Genomic DNA, 17927 nt, shown 5'->3' with positions numbered 1-17927 from the left:
CCCTACAACCTAATATATTCATATGATATGCATGTCTCTTTTTAAAAAATAATTATTAACTTTATTTATTTATTTATTTTCATTTGACTAGAGAGGAAGAGAGTGAAAGAGAGGAGAAGATGGAGTATGAGAAAGCAAGCCACCAGGTCTGAGACTCAAACTACGGTTGGCCATGTGGGAATCCAGTGTCCTTAACCACCATGCCACCTGCTGGTCCCCATCTGATGTATATTTCTAACTTCAAGAGCTATTTATTGAATATGTTCTATCTGCCAAAGACTGCAGTAGGTAACAACAAATACAACTGGAAATGAGTCTAAAACTTATTATTAGGTCGTTGGGAACGTCATGACATATTTTTGTATGTTTTTCTATGCAAAAATGTGTCCTGACTTTCCCAACAATCCAGTAGTATACAGGAGCATGGGACACCTATAATGTGTGTGCTTGACTAACAAGAGGAGGAATTCTTAGCATTCGACATTCTATACTAAGTTAAAATGCAGAAAAACCCTGTCCTACGTAGTGCTAATATGTAGCTTCATATCATCATCATTAACCATGCTATGTTTTTCTTTTAGCTCAGTGTAAACAAGGAACCTACTCATCCAACGGCCTTGAGACTTGTGAGTCATGTCCACTGGGCACTTACCAGCCAGAACTTGGTTCCCGGAGGTGCCTCTCGTGTCCAGAAAACACTTCAACTGTGAAAAGAGGAGCCGTGGACATTTCTGCTTGCGGAGGTTATCAAAGCCTTAGATGTTGATGTATCTTTAAACCGATAGGTTCAATGCATAAAGAAGTAGAATATTTTTTAGCAAAACCACATAGCTAATGTAGGCAAAGAATATAAATATCTGTTTCTACGTGGAGAGTTCCTTTTTAATTGGCCAGTCAATATAAACAACTGCAGTATGATGCTGGGCTAGTGCTATTAGGAGCATGAAAGACGTAAAAGACCTGATCCTAGACTTCAAGCAGTGCTAAGTATGTGGCTTCATGGTAGGGAAGAAGAACATCTAAACTAGAAACCGAGTTCCCTCATTTATAAAATGAGGAACACCATCTAGTGTTCTTAAATCTCTAAAAATAGATTATTCTATGAATTATAACCATTCTGTACCATTTGAAGACTTTTGTGAGCTAGATTAGGTGATTCATTCTGGATGTGCATGAGAATCCTCTTCACATTCACATCAGTTTTTCTAAATTACAGGAGCCTGATCAGCACTTCCAGAGATTTGGGGTTAACTAGAATACTGCCTGGGCATTGGTTTTCTTTGTAAGTTCTCCCTGGTAATTCTAAAGTAACAAGCAAAGTTAAGAGCCACTACTTTGGGTGTTCAAATGTCACAATAGAAAGTTGGTTAAAACAGACTGCTGAGCCCCACCCCTAGAGTTTTTGACTCAGTAAATCCAAGGACTGGTCTGATCCTTTGCATTTCTAAATAGTTTTTAGATCATGCTTATTTTACTGGTCCCACACATTGAGGGCCACTGGTGTATACAGAAGTTAAAAGATAAGAGTTCTAATTTTAAGAAAAAAAAATTTTTTGAGAGAGATTTTTGCTACAGGGCACATGTGCTCACCAGAAACAGAAACAGATAGTGAGAAATCACCCCCCCCAGGAAGTATGGCCAGGCCACAATTCCTTTTCCTCCATTCTCCTCTTCAAATTTTGGGAATGCACACATTCAAATTTTGGGAATGCACCTGGCATGAGTTTCAAGCTACTGTGTCCTGTACTCAAACCACAGTCGACTACATGGGCGTCCAGCGACATAGCCATTACACCAACTGCTGGTCCCTGCTGTTTCCAATTTTTTAAGTATTTCTGATTAACATCCCTACTGAGTACAGTTTGCTAGCAAAATACTCATGAAGATGTAAACAAAAACAAAAGATGAAGACAGAATGATGATGAAACTGATAAGTCAAGGTCAACCTATTGTCACAAACTCCAAAAATTGCAATTGCTTTGCAATCAGTGAAACTGGGTTAAAAATAAAAAGTTGGGTTGGTCTACCTCTACTGTATCATTGGGGAGGGAACAAGCATGACTAACTAAAACTTTCCTTTTTTTAACAATGATATATTCTCCCCATTCTCTATATTCTGAGGTCTATGGCAACTCCAAAAGTAAGAGCTTTTTCCTTATTGAGTAAGTGGTTTGTTTTGTTTTGTTTTGTTCTAAGAATTCTTTTATTGAACTTTGTTTATTTATTTGTTTTAATTAGGAGGGTGAGAGAGAGAGAAACTGAGAAAGCAAGCCACTAGGTCCAGGACCCAAACCAGGGTCAGCCCTGTGGGATTCCAGCAACCCCCAACCATTATGCTGCCTGCCAACCCCCTGAATTAGTGTTTTTTTAAGATGACACCCTGCTGGTTCCCAGTTCTGTCAAACTATGCAGAGAGACCCAGATCTCCTTTCATTGCACCCCAGCCTTACCTACAACTGCATTCAGCATTTCCAAACTACAAAAGGGCGGAGAAATTTTTATGTAGTAGGGATGGGTATTTCCAGCATTGCTTCTTAGGAGATGTAGTCCTTTAAGTTAGGAGCCATAGAGAGAAAAGAGGGAAAGCATACTGTTTAAATTATGCACCGCTACCTTTTAAATGATCTAAGTCTAATCAGATAAAAGTCTGTAAGACCTAAGGAATTAGGCAAGTAATTTTCACGAATGTAATGTTTCACTGAAGAGTTGAGAAGAAAATTTAGATAGGGCCTAACTGAAAATTCATAAGGCATATCTGTTTTGTAATACCAGCTTTACATTTGTTTGGCTTTGGTTTTAATTAAAAGTCAGACAAGCTCACACATGATGGTTGAAATAGATCTTTCTTTCATTTTGTCAGTATACAAACTAATGTTGGGAGAAAACCTACAGTAAAAAATTCTTTCCCTCCTACGTCCTCCAACCACAAAAGCAACTAGGATATTTACAGTGAAACAAAACTCATATCTGGCAGGTTGTGTTTTTTTTGTTTTTTCTTTCACCATCATAATTAAGCCTTGAGGTTTGTCTAATACCAAATTATTGAAATGAGACCATAAAAGTTCCCAGAAAACTTCTAAAATTCTGGTAACTGCCCCCTTCTCCTAATATTCCTAGCACAAGTTTGACCACATTCTGCTTCTCACGAGTGAGAATTGGGAAAAGAAAACTCAACACTTTCCTGTGCTGTTGGATAGACATAATTTTACTTTAAATTTAAAATGTTTTTAAATTTTAAAATGACCCCTTATATATTTTTTCTGAGTTTTCAATTCACTCTTTTCTCTTCTTTCTTTTGCTCCTTCCTTTTTTTTCCTTTCTTAGCTTTTTACTTGATTTCCTATCTTTATTGATTTATTTTCATGGGTATGTTGTACAGTTTATTTTATTTTATGCTAAGATACTACTTTTGCATGTTCAATTTAAAATCTTTTTTTTTTTTTTAATTTGCCAGAGGGCACATGCGCTGGCCAGAGAGAGACAGAGAGACAGAGGGAGATTAAGAAATCACTCCCCATAGAGGACGATCATATTGCATTCCCTTCCGCTCCATTTTCCTGTTAGGATTTTGGGCACACTTGATCATGTGCCCAGCATGTATTGCAAGAGGCTGGATCTAGGACTCACACTGTGCGGTCAGCCATGTGAGATCCAGCCACCTTAACCACCAGGCCACTAATTTAGAACATCCTCAATAAATGTAGCATTATATTTATGTGTGTTACCATATATAGTATAATATAAAGTAATATTATATTCGTATATATTTTGCCTTTAATAACATCCTAGTTCATTAAGTATTCCTGGGCTGTATCTTCAAACCCAAAGTCTGAATTTTTTCTAATAATTTTGTTTTTGTTTTTGTTGTAACACAGCCCATAGGAAAAGGAAAGGTAATTTTTGGACTATGATGACACCACTTCTCACCTTGATCTTTCAGAAAAAACGTTAGAAGTAGGTTCAGGGGCCAGCAGGTAGTGTGGTGGTCCAGGTGCTGAACTCACACGCCCAGCTGCAGTTTCTCACTTTCTCATTTTCTCTCTCTCTCTCTGGTGAGCACATATGCCCTATGGCAAATTAAAATAATAATAATAATAACAACAATAAATTAAATCATTCTTTAAAAGAAAGGCAGTCTTTCAAAAAAATAAGATTCAGAATGAGTCATTGACCCTTGACTTTGTGTTAGAAAACCAATCTATCAATTAATGTGTACAATATCATGTTTTACATGGTGAAATGCTTATTATATTCAAGTAAATTAACATATTCATTATATCACCTAATGACCCCTCCATTTTTGTGTTCAGTGCATCTGATATCTACTGTCTTAGCAAAGTGCCAATGTATAACATAATATTAACTGTAGTCAGGAATCCCATTTAAAAAGCAAAATCTGGAACCAGCAGTTGGCATAATGACTATGTTGCTGGACTCCCATGTAGTCGACCATGGTTCGAGTCCCTGACCCCGGTGGCTTAAACTCATGCGGGGTGCGTGTATGTGCGTGCCCAAGATCCTGAGAGGAGAATGGAGGAGAAGGGATTGCAGCGTGGCCATCCCCCCTGAGGGGTGATTTGTCGCTTTCTGTCTCTCTGTCTGTCTCTTTCTGGCAAGCGCACACGCACTATAAATAAATAAATAAATAAATAAATAAATAAATAAATAAATAAGCAAAATCTACTTAGCTCCTGAGCTACATGCATTGTTTTTAACACTGTCAGAGAACAGCACAAATGGGATAACATTTTTCCCTGGTCATTTCAATACACTATTTTTAGTTGGGTTTTAATATTATTTTTTAATTTAAGTGAATCTGCCCCCCCTTTTTTTGGTGATATTAGTTCATTAGGAGCTGTGTGTGTGTGTGTGTGTGTGTGTGTGTTTAGTAGTATATTATGTATGCCATATTACTATTATGTATATGTGTATGTTTAATACATACATGTTATATGTGTGTGTATATTTACTGCATCTGTAAATATTAAATGCTAATTGAACACTCCTAAAAAGCATATTTCTGATAACAATTGTCTGCCCTTGAAACGAAATTTAAACTGATTTTCACATTCAAAATTATTTTACACTTTCTGTGTCAAAAGTAAATGATAGACATTATGACAATGTGTTAGCTGTTTTGAAAGGCCAGCAGGTTTATTTATTGAAATTTAATATTTTATTACTTTTCTATTTTAGTACCATTTCTGGCATTCTGTCAGTTTTTTTAGAAGTATAATCTTTTTTTTTTCTTTTTGTACCAGAAAAAAAGCTGTATGTAAAAAAGTTTCTTAACTTTTACTGAAGGAATTTATCTTTTTAGCTTTTCATACACATTCATATACTCTCAAACGGAAGTTTTACACCCCTACCAATGAAAGATTTCAATTAGCCAATGCAATTAGCAGTTGGGAAGTTATCTTTTCCAAATAGGCAGTCATTTCTGGAAACTTAAGTTTCAGCACACCCATTTAAACTCAAGTTTCCGGAGTATTCGTGCACTTGACAGAACGTTGCCAAGAACTCCATGATCTGTCAGCCAAAGAGTAGTTAACTTGATCTTCATGAAAGAAAGATACAGTTTAAAACTAGTTTATGCATATAACAAACATAGCCACAAGAAATAATTTTTTTCTAAATTAGCATTAAATGAATGATATCTATGTATCTTTTGTTACCTAAATTAGCATTAAGTGAAAGATATCTATGTATCTTTTGTTATCTCTTGAATGACTCCTGAAATTTTGTCAGCTGGGCACATAAAGAGCTCTTTGGTAAAGATTTGACTGGCAATGATTCTTAAGGTCTTTGATCGAAACTTCTAGAGAGTATCACAAATGCTTAATTGTTTTCTCATACTAATTTTTAAAATAAGAAGAAAATTTCATTACTTGAAATATGCTACTCCCTTAAACCTCAAATGCATCTCTAAATTTTCAACTATACTGCTAATTACATCTGCTGCACTAATTTCCATGATCAAGAATAGGAAACCTAAATGATATGTATGCTGACAGTGTGAGTGGCTTCTTTGTGTGGCTTTGTGTGGCTTCTATACTTAGATTTATACAGACACATATTAGTGATTTTATTAGTTTTCTAATTAGTTTCTAATGTTTTGGAGACTTACCACAACAATCACAGAAGGAAATGACATATTCCACCTAATCCATCCTTGGGTCATAACTTAAATACTGAACTCATGTATTAAGTCACAAGTAGCTCTACCCAATTTAGAGCTTCAAACTTATTGAACATTCAGGCTATTTTTATGTTTGAGGCTATTTTTTTTTCATTTGGTTAGTATTCCATTCATTACTGCCAAGAGAGTTTCAAATTTGGTTAAACGACAATATTCAACTGAATGCTCTTTATATAAGTCATATCTAACACAAAATGACATAGAAAGGATAAAAATAAAAAGACTGCTAGACACAAATACAAAAAGCAAGCAAACAAGGGTGACAAAGTGGGTTTATGAAAAAGCTCAATTCAAAGGATCAAATGGGAAAGAACAGAATTTTTTCCCCAAAATTCACAAGGGGTATAAACTTGTCATGATAAGGCTTTGTGATAAAATACCAGCATTAAAATGCATGAAACAAAATCTACACTTGACAAGGAAATTGCAGAAACATAATTTTAATGGAAGATTTTAAAACCTTCCTTGGGTTTTCTAAGAGCAAGGTGGCAATCAATAAGCATATAAGTATATAGAGAATTTATAGTAGATGACTGATAAGATTAAATTAGGAATATATATTACACTTTTGTTTCTATAACATTTTAATGAGATATTTAATCATTATTTCAACTTAGTTTTAGATATAGTGAACCAAAAATAAAATTTAAGTAAGTTTCAAAAGTTTAAACTTTCTGACCATAGGTGATAAAAAAAAATGGAAATTAATAATTAAGCAAACAAATACATATTCCAAACATTTATACATTTTATGACATCTCTCAAAAAATAATTAGGTCAAAAAAAATAAAGTATTTATATGACTTAAAAACATCAAATAAAATGAAACTATTATCAAACTATTGTGCTTTAGCAAAAGCTATTTGCATAGATAAATCCATTGCCCTATGTTATTTCATCATCAAATTAGAAGTAATAAAAATTATTTGTTCAATATAGCAGTTAAAAAATTAATAGACAAAACAAAAACTGGAAAAATATTTGATCTAACTCTGTCAAAAAATTCATATACTTAATATATGCAATAATCACAAAGGACCCCCCAAAATAATAAACCAACAGAAAAAAATTAAACTTTCTAGTTAATATAAAAAGGGCAACTTCATTTATTAGCAAAATGCAAATCAAAATATCATTGCAGTTCTATTTTCATCTTCAAATTGAAAAAAAATTACTAATGCTGACAAACATGCAGTGAGGAAAGCAATTTCATGTACTGCTAATAAAAGTGTCAACAGGAAGTATGTTTTCTAAAATTGAGCATTATATACCAATGGCTTTAATTATTTTCATATTCTTCTACTTTATTATCCAAATACATTCAACTATTATTCAAGAAACATCAGAATTAAATACAAAAATGTAAACATTTTCATTTCAGCATTATTTATAATAGCAAATACATAAGAATAGGGTAAATGTCCAACAATTGGGGAAACATTAGGTCAATTATGATCTGCCATTGAGATGCAATTTTTTTTGAGAGGTTTTTGCTATAGGGTGTGTGTGCTCACCAGAAAGACAGAGAGACAGAAAGACAGAAAGCAAGAAATCACCCCCCAGGGAGGATGGTCATGCTGCAATCCCTTCTCCTCCACTCTCCTCTCAGGATCTTGGGCACGCATGCACACGCACCCACTGTGAGTTTAAGCCACCAGGTCCGGGACTCAAACCATGATCTACTACATGGGAGTCCAGCGACATAGCCATTATACCAACTGCTGGCCCCAAGAGATGCAATATTTTTTATTTATTAAAACCTATGTTATGGGAACCAGCAGTTAGCGTAATGGCTATGTCACTGGACTCCCATGTAGTCGACCGCGGTTCGCGTCCCAGACCCGATGGCTCAAAACTTACGCCAGGCGCGCGTGCGTGCGTGCCCAAGATCCCGAGAGGAGAATGGAGGAGAAGGGATTGCAGCATGACCATCCTCCCTGGGGGGTGATTTCTCGCTTTCTGTCTCTATGTCTCTCTCTGTCTGTCTGGCAAGCGCACGCACCCTATAGGAAAACCTCTCCAAAAGAAATAAATAAATAAAATAAATAAATAAATAAATACCTATGTTATGTAATGATCTGGGGAATGATTTGGGAATATTGATAATATAAGTGGAAAAACATCAGAATGCAATATTACCTGGCCAATTCTAATCTTCATTGAGTTAATGGATGTTATTAACGAGAAGACAACACAACAGAACATTTAGCTGAGTGACAAAATGACAAGGATATGAAATATGTGGAAGGGATGGCATTAGTAACTAGGTAGTGTTTTTAGGACCCAAAGTGAAAACACTTCTTTTAAAGAGGTGCAAAGTGTATTGCTGTATCTACACAAATGGTTTGTTTTTGCTTTTGCAGTGCCTTGTCCAGTAGGAGAATTCTCCCGTTCTGGGTTAATGCCCTGTTATGGGTGTCCTCAAGACTATTACCAACCTAATCCAGGGAAGTCTTTCTGCCTATCCTGTCCTTTTTATGGGACAACACCCATTACTGGGGCCACGTCTATCACGGATTGTTCAAGTAAGACAACATACTTCATTTCTTTTTTTTTTTTTTTTGGAGAGGTTTTTGTCATAGAGCGCATATGCTCACCAGAAAGACAGAGAGAGACAGAGAGACAGAAAGTGAGAAATCACCCCCTGTGGAGGATGGCCATGCCACAATCCCTTCTCCTCTATTCTCCTTTCTGGTCTTGGGCATGCACACACAAGTGCCCAGCGTGAGTTTAAGCCACCGGGTCCAGGACTCAAACAACGGTCGACTACATGGGAGTCCAGCAACATAGCCATTACACTAACTCCTGGTCCCAACATACTTCATTTCTTACACAGTCCTATGGAGGAGACTTACTTTTGCTTGTCTCAGCTTAGTTCTGAATATTACAGTGGATTTTGATGTCTGGACTTGTTAAATTGTTCTGAGATCTTTTTGACGACAGGAATCAGAGTTGTTTCAGAACTAGTGAACTAGGTTATATGCAAATTTCTAAGAGTCTAGGATTAAATGACCTATACCTTCCATCTCTGTGATTTTTTTTTAATACTAATGAAACCAAATATATGTGACTTTACCCACTCTAACAACCAGATTCTTGACCATAGCATTCATTTACTTACTGGCTACATCAACCACATACTGATACGCTGTTCTAATATTTTTCTATTAATTTGATTAGGTTTTGGTTCAACGTTCTCAGCAGCAGAGGAAAGTATAATGCCCCTTGCCTCTCCTGGACATATCAAAAAGAAATATGAAGTTAGCAGTCAGGCAAGTCCATTTTTTTATACAATTTTCTCTAGTGAATTGGTTGAGAAACAATTTGTCATTTTCCATGCCACACAGAGGAAAACTACCACATGTTAAACTTGAATTGACCAAGACTCAGGAATATTATATTGGGTCGTTGGGAAAGCCACGACAAATTTTTGCATAGAAAAACACATCATGACTTTCCCGATGCTCTACTAAATGAATAATTGTATTTACTTATGACTCCTAATAAGAACTTTCAAAAATGCAACATTAGAAGTTTCAAGTACCAAAAAACAAGACTTCTTCCCAGCAATATCTGGCATCAAGAATATGTAGAGTGGGAAGCCTTTTGATTCACTAAAATTAACAATTACCACAAGCATAACCCATCATTTGAAAAAGGGCATTTGATTTAGCCAAAGGCCTTTTCTGATTGGCAGGAAGTTACTCAACTTTCATAAAGATTATTTAAAATCTTTTGCCAACCAACCAAAAAAAAAAGTAATTTCATAGAATAAAGTGTGAGTTAAAAAAAAAAAATTAAGGAACATAACTCAAGAGTATAACTAAGCCAATTGATTTCTATTTGGTTCTTAAAGACTAGTTGTCCGGGACCAGCAGACGGTGTAATGGTTATGTTGCTGGCCTCCCATGTAATTGACCACAGTTCAAGTCCTGGATCTGGTGGCTTAATCTCATGCAGGGCACATGTGCGTGCATGCCCAAGATCCTGAGAGGAGAATGGAGGAGAATGGATTGCGGCATGGCCATCCCCCTGGGGGTTGGTTTCTTGTTTTCTGTCTCTCTGTCTCTCTCTGTCTCTCTGGCGGGTACACACGCCTTAGAGCAAAAAATTAAAATTAAAAAAACTCTTAGAAAAAAAAAAAACTAGTTGTCAAATTATATTTCTAATTTTAACTTCCTATAGCGTACTCTAAATGTAATCACTTGTTAGGTCTTTAAAAATCATGTTTGAAACTGAACTTAGTAGACATAGAAATTTTAGGAATCCCTAGAGCCGTGGTTCTGGAACCTGGAAGTGTAATAGAATCTCCTGGCCAGCTCTAAAGATAATGATGCACAGAAACTGCTCTTCAAAATTGTGATTTAACTGGTCTGGCATGGGGCCCTGTCCTTTTTTGGGGGGGAGTTTGGTTTTGTTTTAAATATAATTATCCATTTCTTCCAGTGGAGAAGGAGATGGACAAAGAGAGAGAGAGAGAGAGAGACCCTTAGCAGGGTCCTCATGCCATGCTCTATCCTTGTTCCAGTCAGCCAGGGTCACAGGCAAGCCCACTTTCCCAGTGTGCACTGGGACGGCCTCAGGATACAAAGACCACCCCAGGAGCTTCCCCTGTGTCCTCAGCTTTGAGGAGCATTGAGTTGCCACTGTGACATCAGAGCTGGCCCTTAGTATATGTTTAAGACATTGTCAAATGTATTCTAACATGGAGTCGGCATGTAGGAACTCTGAACAGAGTTTCCCAAACCATGGTTCAAGATTAATACACGTTACTTGTGCCCGTATACCGCAGGCCTCACGGTGACTGGGGCAGCAATCCAGCTGTCTTGAGTGAACTGGACACAGGAGCCAGCTCTCTAATTTGCACACCTTCTTATTCTCGAGTCAGGATTGCTGTGAAATGAAGAGAGTGTTTTGTCTCTGAAAGATTTCTTTTCTGCCATCGGTAGGTTTTCCACGAATGCTTCTTAAATCCTTGCCACAACAGTGGAACCTGCCAACAACTTGGGCATGGTTATGCGTGTCTCTGTCCACCTGGATATACAGGTAATATAGAGAAATGCAAATTTTACCATATTTTTATATGAAAACACCGTGACTTGCAGAATCAAACTTTAGAACATTAAAAATTGTGCAAAAGGACTTTAAAAGGTGAATGGAAAATGGAATTAAAGTACACATTTATTTTGGCTCAAAAAAATTATCAAAACCCATGCATTTTTTATAATAGGCATTTTATATGAACTTTTGAAGACCTCTGAGATCCTGTAAAATACATTAGACCATAACAATGCATAAAAACTTTGTTGAACAAGATGAACATATAGGTAAGAAAGTATACATACCCCATAAATGAGTTCTCCCTGTCCAATGTGGAGGAAAAATAATCATCTTCTCTCTGAAAAACTCATACTGTAACTCAAAATGTCAGTTGGAGTACAGTTCTAGGAGCCCAGTCCAAGATTTCCTTCTAACACAAATGACACTGAACATATTGTGGAGCAGATTGTCTAGCATAAACATTTTTAAACAAACTTTCAGCTTCTCTCATTTGCTGGACACCCCCCCGGGGCTTCTTGTGGATTGCCATGACTTGTTACTTTGTTACTATCATTCTTGAAGCTGTGCTTTAAAAAACAGATGGTTTGGGATTGGATTATATAGGCATTGTGCAGAAATTATGTTTTCTTGCAGTTTAGTTCACATTTCAGTTGAGCTCAGAAAGACAATTTTTTTCTTTTAATTAGCACATTGTATTTTTTATTTGTATTCCAGCATTGTACATATAATGCATAATATGGTCTTTCAAAGTTTGCACATAGTTCATGATAGTCAAATCAAGGATATTACCCTATACATCGATTTCAACAGAGAACTTTAATTCTTTTGTCTGTTAAATGCAGAGACACAATTTTTAAGGGGAATTAAACTAGGAATACCTTGAAATTGCAATGAATTTCAATTAATTCCCTGTGTGCTTTTAGCCCATTTTTGGCATTTTATAAATGCTGTGCAACATACTTGGAAGTCTTTAATGAGAAAAATTACATTTAAAGAAAGATTGACATTTAAAAAATAGATTTAAAGAAATGATTCACCAAAAGTATTCACCACAATGTAACAATAGGAAAGTGGGAAAACAAAATATACCAAAGACTATCAAGACTATTGGCATTTTCAAGACCAACAGATGGCATAGTGGTTACGTCACTGGACTCCCACATGACTGACCATGGTTTGAGTCCTAAACCTGGTGGCTTGAAAAATCACACTGGGTGCATGTGCATGCGTGTGTGTGTGTGTGATTTCTTGCTTTCTGTTTCTTTGTCTCTGTCTGTCTCTCTGGTGAGCAAACATGCCCTATAGCCAAAATCTCTAAAAAAGCATTGGCATTTTGGTTGAGCTGCAGTGGTACATGGGGTCAGGTGCTGCTCAGCAAGGCTGAGAACACATGGTAGGCCCAAGTTCAGTTCCCAGAGCAACCAAACCAGGCCAGTGATGGTAGCACCTACCTATAATCACATGTGTACATATGGGTATTTCACATTTTATAACTGGCTTGCATGCACATGTATACATGTGTGAATTTTTATAAAAATTTTCATCCTGCCATTTCATAAGAAATAAGAATCATTTCCAGAAATTCTGTAAATGCCTGGCGGTAGAGAGAGGACATGATAGAAGGCAATGGTTCTCAAACATCGATGTGCATCAGAATCATCCAGAAAGCTTGTTAAAACACAGATTGCTGGGCCATAGCCCTGGGTTTCATGATTCAGTAGGTCTAGGGTTTGGCCTGAGAATTTCCACTTCTGTTGCATTCCCAGATAATGGTAGTGTTAGTGGGGGGAAAACACAGGTTTCCAGCAGCCCCTAGGAAGCACGTGTGCCCCTATGGGAAGATGTAGCCCAACCTAGGACACCTGTCAGAGGAGCCGAGATCTGGCAGGAGTGAACCCCACCTCCAGCCCTTAGCCAGGTGACCCTGGTAGCAAGTATACATGCCTTCATATTTTCACTTGGCAGTTACCATAATTTCTGTCTCCATCTTATGCTTCTAGGTTTTCCTCTCTTCCCTATTTCTAATTCAAGATCTTTTACTTTTTGTTTGTCTTTTCACTATAAGGCATGTGCAGTTGCCACAGGGGGCAGGGAGTGAGAAATCATCCCCCCGGGATGGCCTCCCCACAGTTCTTTCTACTCCATTCTCCACTCAGGTTTTTGAGCATGCGCATACACGTGCCTGGCTTCATTTTCAAACCACTGGGTCCGGGACTTGAACTGGAGAATCAGTCACATAAGTTCCAGCTGGTAGTACTTAAGGAATATTGCCTTTTCTTCACTATTACCCTCTACAAATTCAGATTATTGAAACAATTACCATAGATATCTTAGCCTTGTTCCTGCTATCCTTCCCTTTCATTGTCCTTCCGTGTCTGGTTTGCTTTTTAGGCTTAAAGTGTGAAATCGACATTGATGAGTGCAGCTCCCTGCCATGCCTCAATGGCGGAGTCTGTAAAGACCGAGTTGGGGACTTCATTTGTGAGTGTCCATTGGGTTACACAGGTAAGGGGAAAGTTTCTTTTTGGAATATAAACTTTGTCTGAGGGCCAGCGGATGGTGTTGCATCGCTGAACTCTCACATGGCTGACTGGTTCAAGTTTCAGACCTGGTGGCTTGAAGCTCATGCCTGGTGCATGTGCGTGCAGGCCCAGGATCCCCGGAGGAGAATGGAGGAGAAGGGATTGCAGCATGGCCATCTCCCTGGGGGTGGTTTCTCACTCTCTCTCTTACTGTCTCGCTCACTCTGGCCAGCGCATGCACTCTAAGGCAAAAACAAACAAGAAACAGAAAAACACCTCTTAAAAAATAAAAGGATTTCATCATTGAGGAGGGGAATGTGAATGTTATTGTTAGGGGAGGGGAATTTGAATGTTATTGTTAGAACATATTCACAAGTTATTATCAATAATAAGGTATATTCAGCCAAGTCACTTGTCCAGCTTCAGTTTTTCTGCGCATGTTCCCACCTACTCTTTCGCTTGGGTATATGGTTGCACTTCCATATACTGTATGAGCATGGCGCAGGTATCTGTATCCAAAGTTCCAGATATCCACTTAGTGACACCTAGGGTTGAACTTGTAAAGCCTTAGAGCCAGACTATTATATATATATATAATATATATAAATATATATATATATATATATATTTACACACACTATATAGTATATACAATATGTGTGTGTTTATGTGTGTGTTTGTATATAAAAGACATTAAATATATTTTACTATTTACTAGACATTAAATGTGCTATGTAGATTTGTTGTGAGAAAAAATTCATTATGGTATGTATGAAAGTTCAGATTTTATGTTAGATTTTTCTGTTCTCAAAAACCAAGTTTCGTTAGTGACATTTTCTTTTCTGTTTTTTTTTTTTTAATTAGAATTTATTTATTTTTGCCAGAAGGCATGTGTGCTCACCAGAGCCAAAGAGACGATTAGAGAAAGAGGGAGAGGGAAAAGTAGCTCCCGTGAAGAGTGGTCATGCCGCAGTCTCCGCTCCATTCCTCCCTCCTTTCGGGGCTCTGGGACATACACACACATGGCCCAGCATGTTTTTCAAGCCACCAGTTCAGGGATTTGAACCACTCAGGCAATCATGTGGGATCCAGCCACCTTAACCACCATAGCAGGGCCAGCCTGACATTTTCTTTTAGCTCATGTTCATGTTGCTAAGGTACATAAATTATTAGATGCGTGCTACGTAATTCCATGAGTTGTAAACTTAAGCATCCTCAACTCTTCAACACCAGGAGGTTTTGTACATATGTACTTGAATTTGAAGAGTTATGGTTTTAGGCTCACTTTTGTGCTGCCCTTAGTGACATCACAGACCTCCCACTTCGGATCTCAGTTTCAGCTGTGTCAAATCCAGGACCTTGAACTACATCAATTATTCTCAAATTATGTTCACACAGAAGATGGAACTGCTGTGCAGAAGTTCAGCCATGTTTTCTCAATTTCAGAACAAAATGTCTTATGTGTGTTATTTCTCCCCAATGTTTTGCCAATCTGTAACTGTTACCTCTTAACTGTAAAAAAAGAAGAAATCAACTATGGATGAACAAATAGCAACCAAATAATAAGAGAAAAATTTTAAAACAAAATTACACTTACCTGAACTAAAAAATTATGGCCAAATACTCATGGTTATCATTTTTCACTGCATGCTGGAAAATGTTTCTCACTGCAAAATGTTTGCAGGTCACAGAAAGAAAGAAATCATTTTTAAAAATCATATTTGGCAAATAGCAATATTTTTCCACAAATATGTACGCCAGAATTTTTCACAAACATATCAGCTCTATTCTTTTTTTTTTTTTAATTGCTTAATTTATTTATTTAATTTGACCAAAGACGGACCTATTGAGAGAAAGGAAAGTGAGAAAGCAAGGAACTAGGCCCGGGATTCAAACTGTGGTCGGCCATGTGGGAGTCCAGCACCCCTAACCACCACGACACCTGCCAGCCCCTCAGTTCTATTCTTACACCTGAACAATTTGCTTGAATAAAGTCTTTTTAGGGTGATAGCCTTGTAGCCTAATGGTTAAGGGGGCCAAATCCTACATGGCCAACTGCAATTTGAATCCTGGTCCCAGCAGCTTGAAAAACACAGCAGGTGCCTCTGCCTAGTACTCAGAATGCTGACAGGATGGGGAAGTGGAGAAGGGACTGCAACATAACCACACTCCACGGTGAAGTGCTTTCTCCCTCTCCCTTTCTCTCTGTCTCTCTCTCTGGAGAGTGCACCCACCCTCTGGCACTGAAAAGAATAGCAGTCAAGGGGCCAGCAGGTAGTGTGGAAGGCGCTGGATTCCCACATGCCTGACTTCAGTTTGAGTCCTAGACCTGGTGACTTGAAAACCATGCCAGTGTGTTTGCATGCATGCCCCAAACCCCAAGAGGAGAAAAGAAGAGAAGGGATTACAGGGTGGCCATCCCTCCTGGGGGTTATTTCTCACTTTCCCTGTCTCTGTCTATCTTAGATGAACAGATGAGTCTCTTTAGGTTTACCTAAAAAAGATAAAAGTCCTTTTAGATTTTCTCCAGCTCAAAGATTCCATGATTACTCACAGGTCAACTGTGTGAGGAAAACATCAATGAGTGTCACTCCAGTCCTTGTTTGAATAAAGGAACCTGCGTGGACGGTGTGGATGGCTATCGCTGCACGTGTGTGAAAGGATTCACAGGTACGATATTTCCACGCTTCCTGCTTTGTCTTAAAATCCCATAAGGCACCAAAATGAGTGTATTTTATCCCAATATATGTTAATGTCTTTTATGTGTGACATTGATGACTATTGTGATTATATAAGAAAAAGTCCTCATTTTTGAGGAAATACACACTAAAATGCTTGGGATAAAAAGGCATAAACCCTGCAATTTACTTTTTAGCACTCTACTTTTTTTTTTTTTTTTTCTGAGAGGCTTTTGCTATCGGGCGTGTGTACCCACCAGAAAGACAGAGAGATAGGAAGCGAGAAATCACCCCCCAGGTGGGATGGCAACGCTGCAATCCCTTCTCTTCCATTCTCCTCTCAGGATCTTGGGCACCCATGTACACCCGCCTGGTGTGAGTTTAAGCCACCGGGACTCAAACCATGATCAATTATGTGGGAGTCCAACAATGTGATCAATACGCCATCTGCTGGTCCCATTAGTAGTTTTCTTTTAACAATTTACCTTTAAACAGTTCAAAAAAAGGTGGTGTGTCTGTGTGTGTTTAGACAAATTTTCAAGATGGAATTGGACATGAAACATGTTAGATTATATTGCAAATAGATGCAAAGTAGTATGGTTTAAAAATGTATACATAGTTGATAAGGAGGAAAACCAAGAAAGAAAATGGCCAGTGAAAGAAAAAGTCATGGTCAAAGAAAAAGGAAAGTTTCAAAGTAAATTTACTTGTTTTTTTTTTTTATTGTTATTATTTTAAGTTTATCATCATAGAGCAAGTTTGCTCACCCAAGAAAGATGGGGAAAGTGAGAAACCACCCATTAGGGAGGATGGCCATGCTGCAATCTCTTCTCTTCCATTTCCCCCCTGAGATTTTGGACCTGCATGCGCACTACCCAGCATGATTTTCGTCACCAGGTCCAGGACTCGAACCTGGTGGTCGGCCATGCGGGAGTCCAATGCCTTAATCACCATTCCACTGCTGGCCCTACTTACTTTATTTTTTAACATTATCTCCGTTCAATTTCTATTACAAATCTTAGTTTCAAAAAAAAGTAAGATAAAAAGAGGAGAGTGTGGGGCCAGCATATGGTGTTATAGTTACGGTGCTAGACCCCACATGGTCAGCTCCAAGGTTGGAGTCCTGGATCCAGCAGATTGGAGAACATGCTGGGCATGTGTGCATGTGTGCCCAAATCTCAAGAGGGTAATGGAGGAGAAGAGATTGCAGTATGACCATCTCCCCTGGGGGTGATCTCTCTCTCTCTCTCTCTCTCTCTCTCTCATGCATGCGCACATGCAAATGCCCTATAGCAAAAAAAAAAAAAAAAACAAAACAAAGCAAAAACTTTCCAAAAAGGAGATTATCAAAAGCAGAGAGTCCTAAAACAACTTTCCATACCCAGAGCTCATTACATAGGTCTCATATGTGTTTTATAGACCAGTGGCGCTGCAGCCTCATTCCCATCCTTTAGAAGCAGCACTCAC

The 17927-nt window shown here is 37.9% G+C and overlaps 1 protein-coding gene across 1 annotated transcript in view; it reads left to right on the top strand.

Annotated features, from left to right (window-relative positions):
* Positions 1–17927, top strand: part of SVEP1 (sushi, von Willebrand factor type A, EGF and pentraxin domain containing 1) — a 233157-nt gene that overhangs the window by 120562 nt on the left and 94668 nt on the right. Inside the window, 6 exon segments of the mRNA XM_006142717.3 lie at positions 582–743; positions 8563–8724; positions 9380–9471; positions 11149–11245; positions 13652–13765; positions 16339–16452. Of these exon segments, the coding sequence (XP_006142779.1) occupies positions 582–743; positions 8563–8724; positions 9380–9471; positions 11149–11245; positions 13652–13765; positions 16339–16452 (741 nt within the window).

Source organism: Tupaia chinensis, unplaced genomic scaffold (genome assembly GCF_000334495.1).
Source record: "Tupaia chinensis unplaced genomic scaffold, TupChi_1.0 Scaffold000081_1, whole genome shotgun sequence".
NCBI lineage: Eukaryota > Metazoa > Chordata > Mammalia > Scandentia > Tupaiidae > Tupaia > Tupaia belangeri.
The sequence above is the reverse complement of the archived record's forward strand: the minus strand, read 5'-3'. Positions and strand labels throughout refer to the sequence as shown.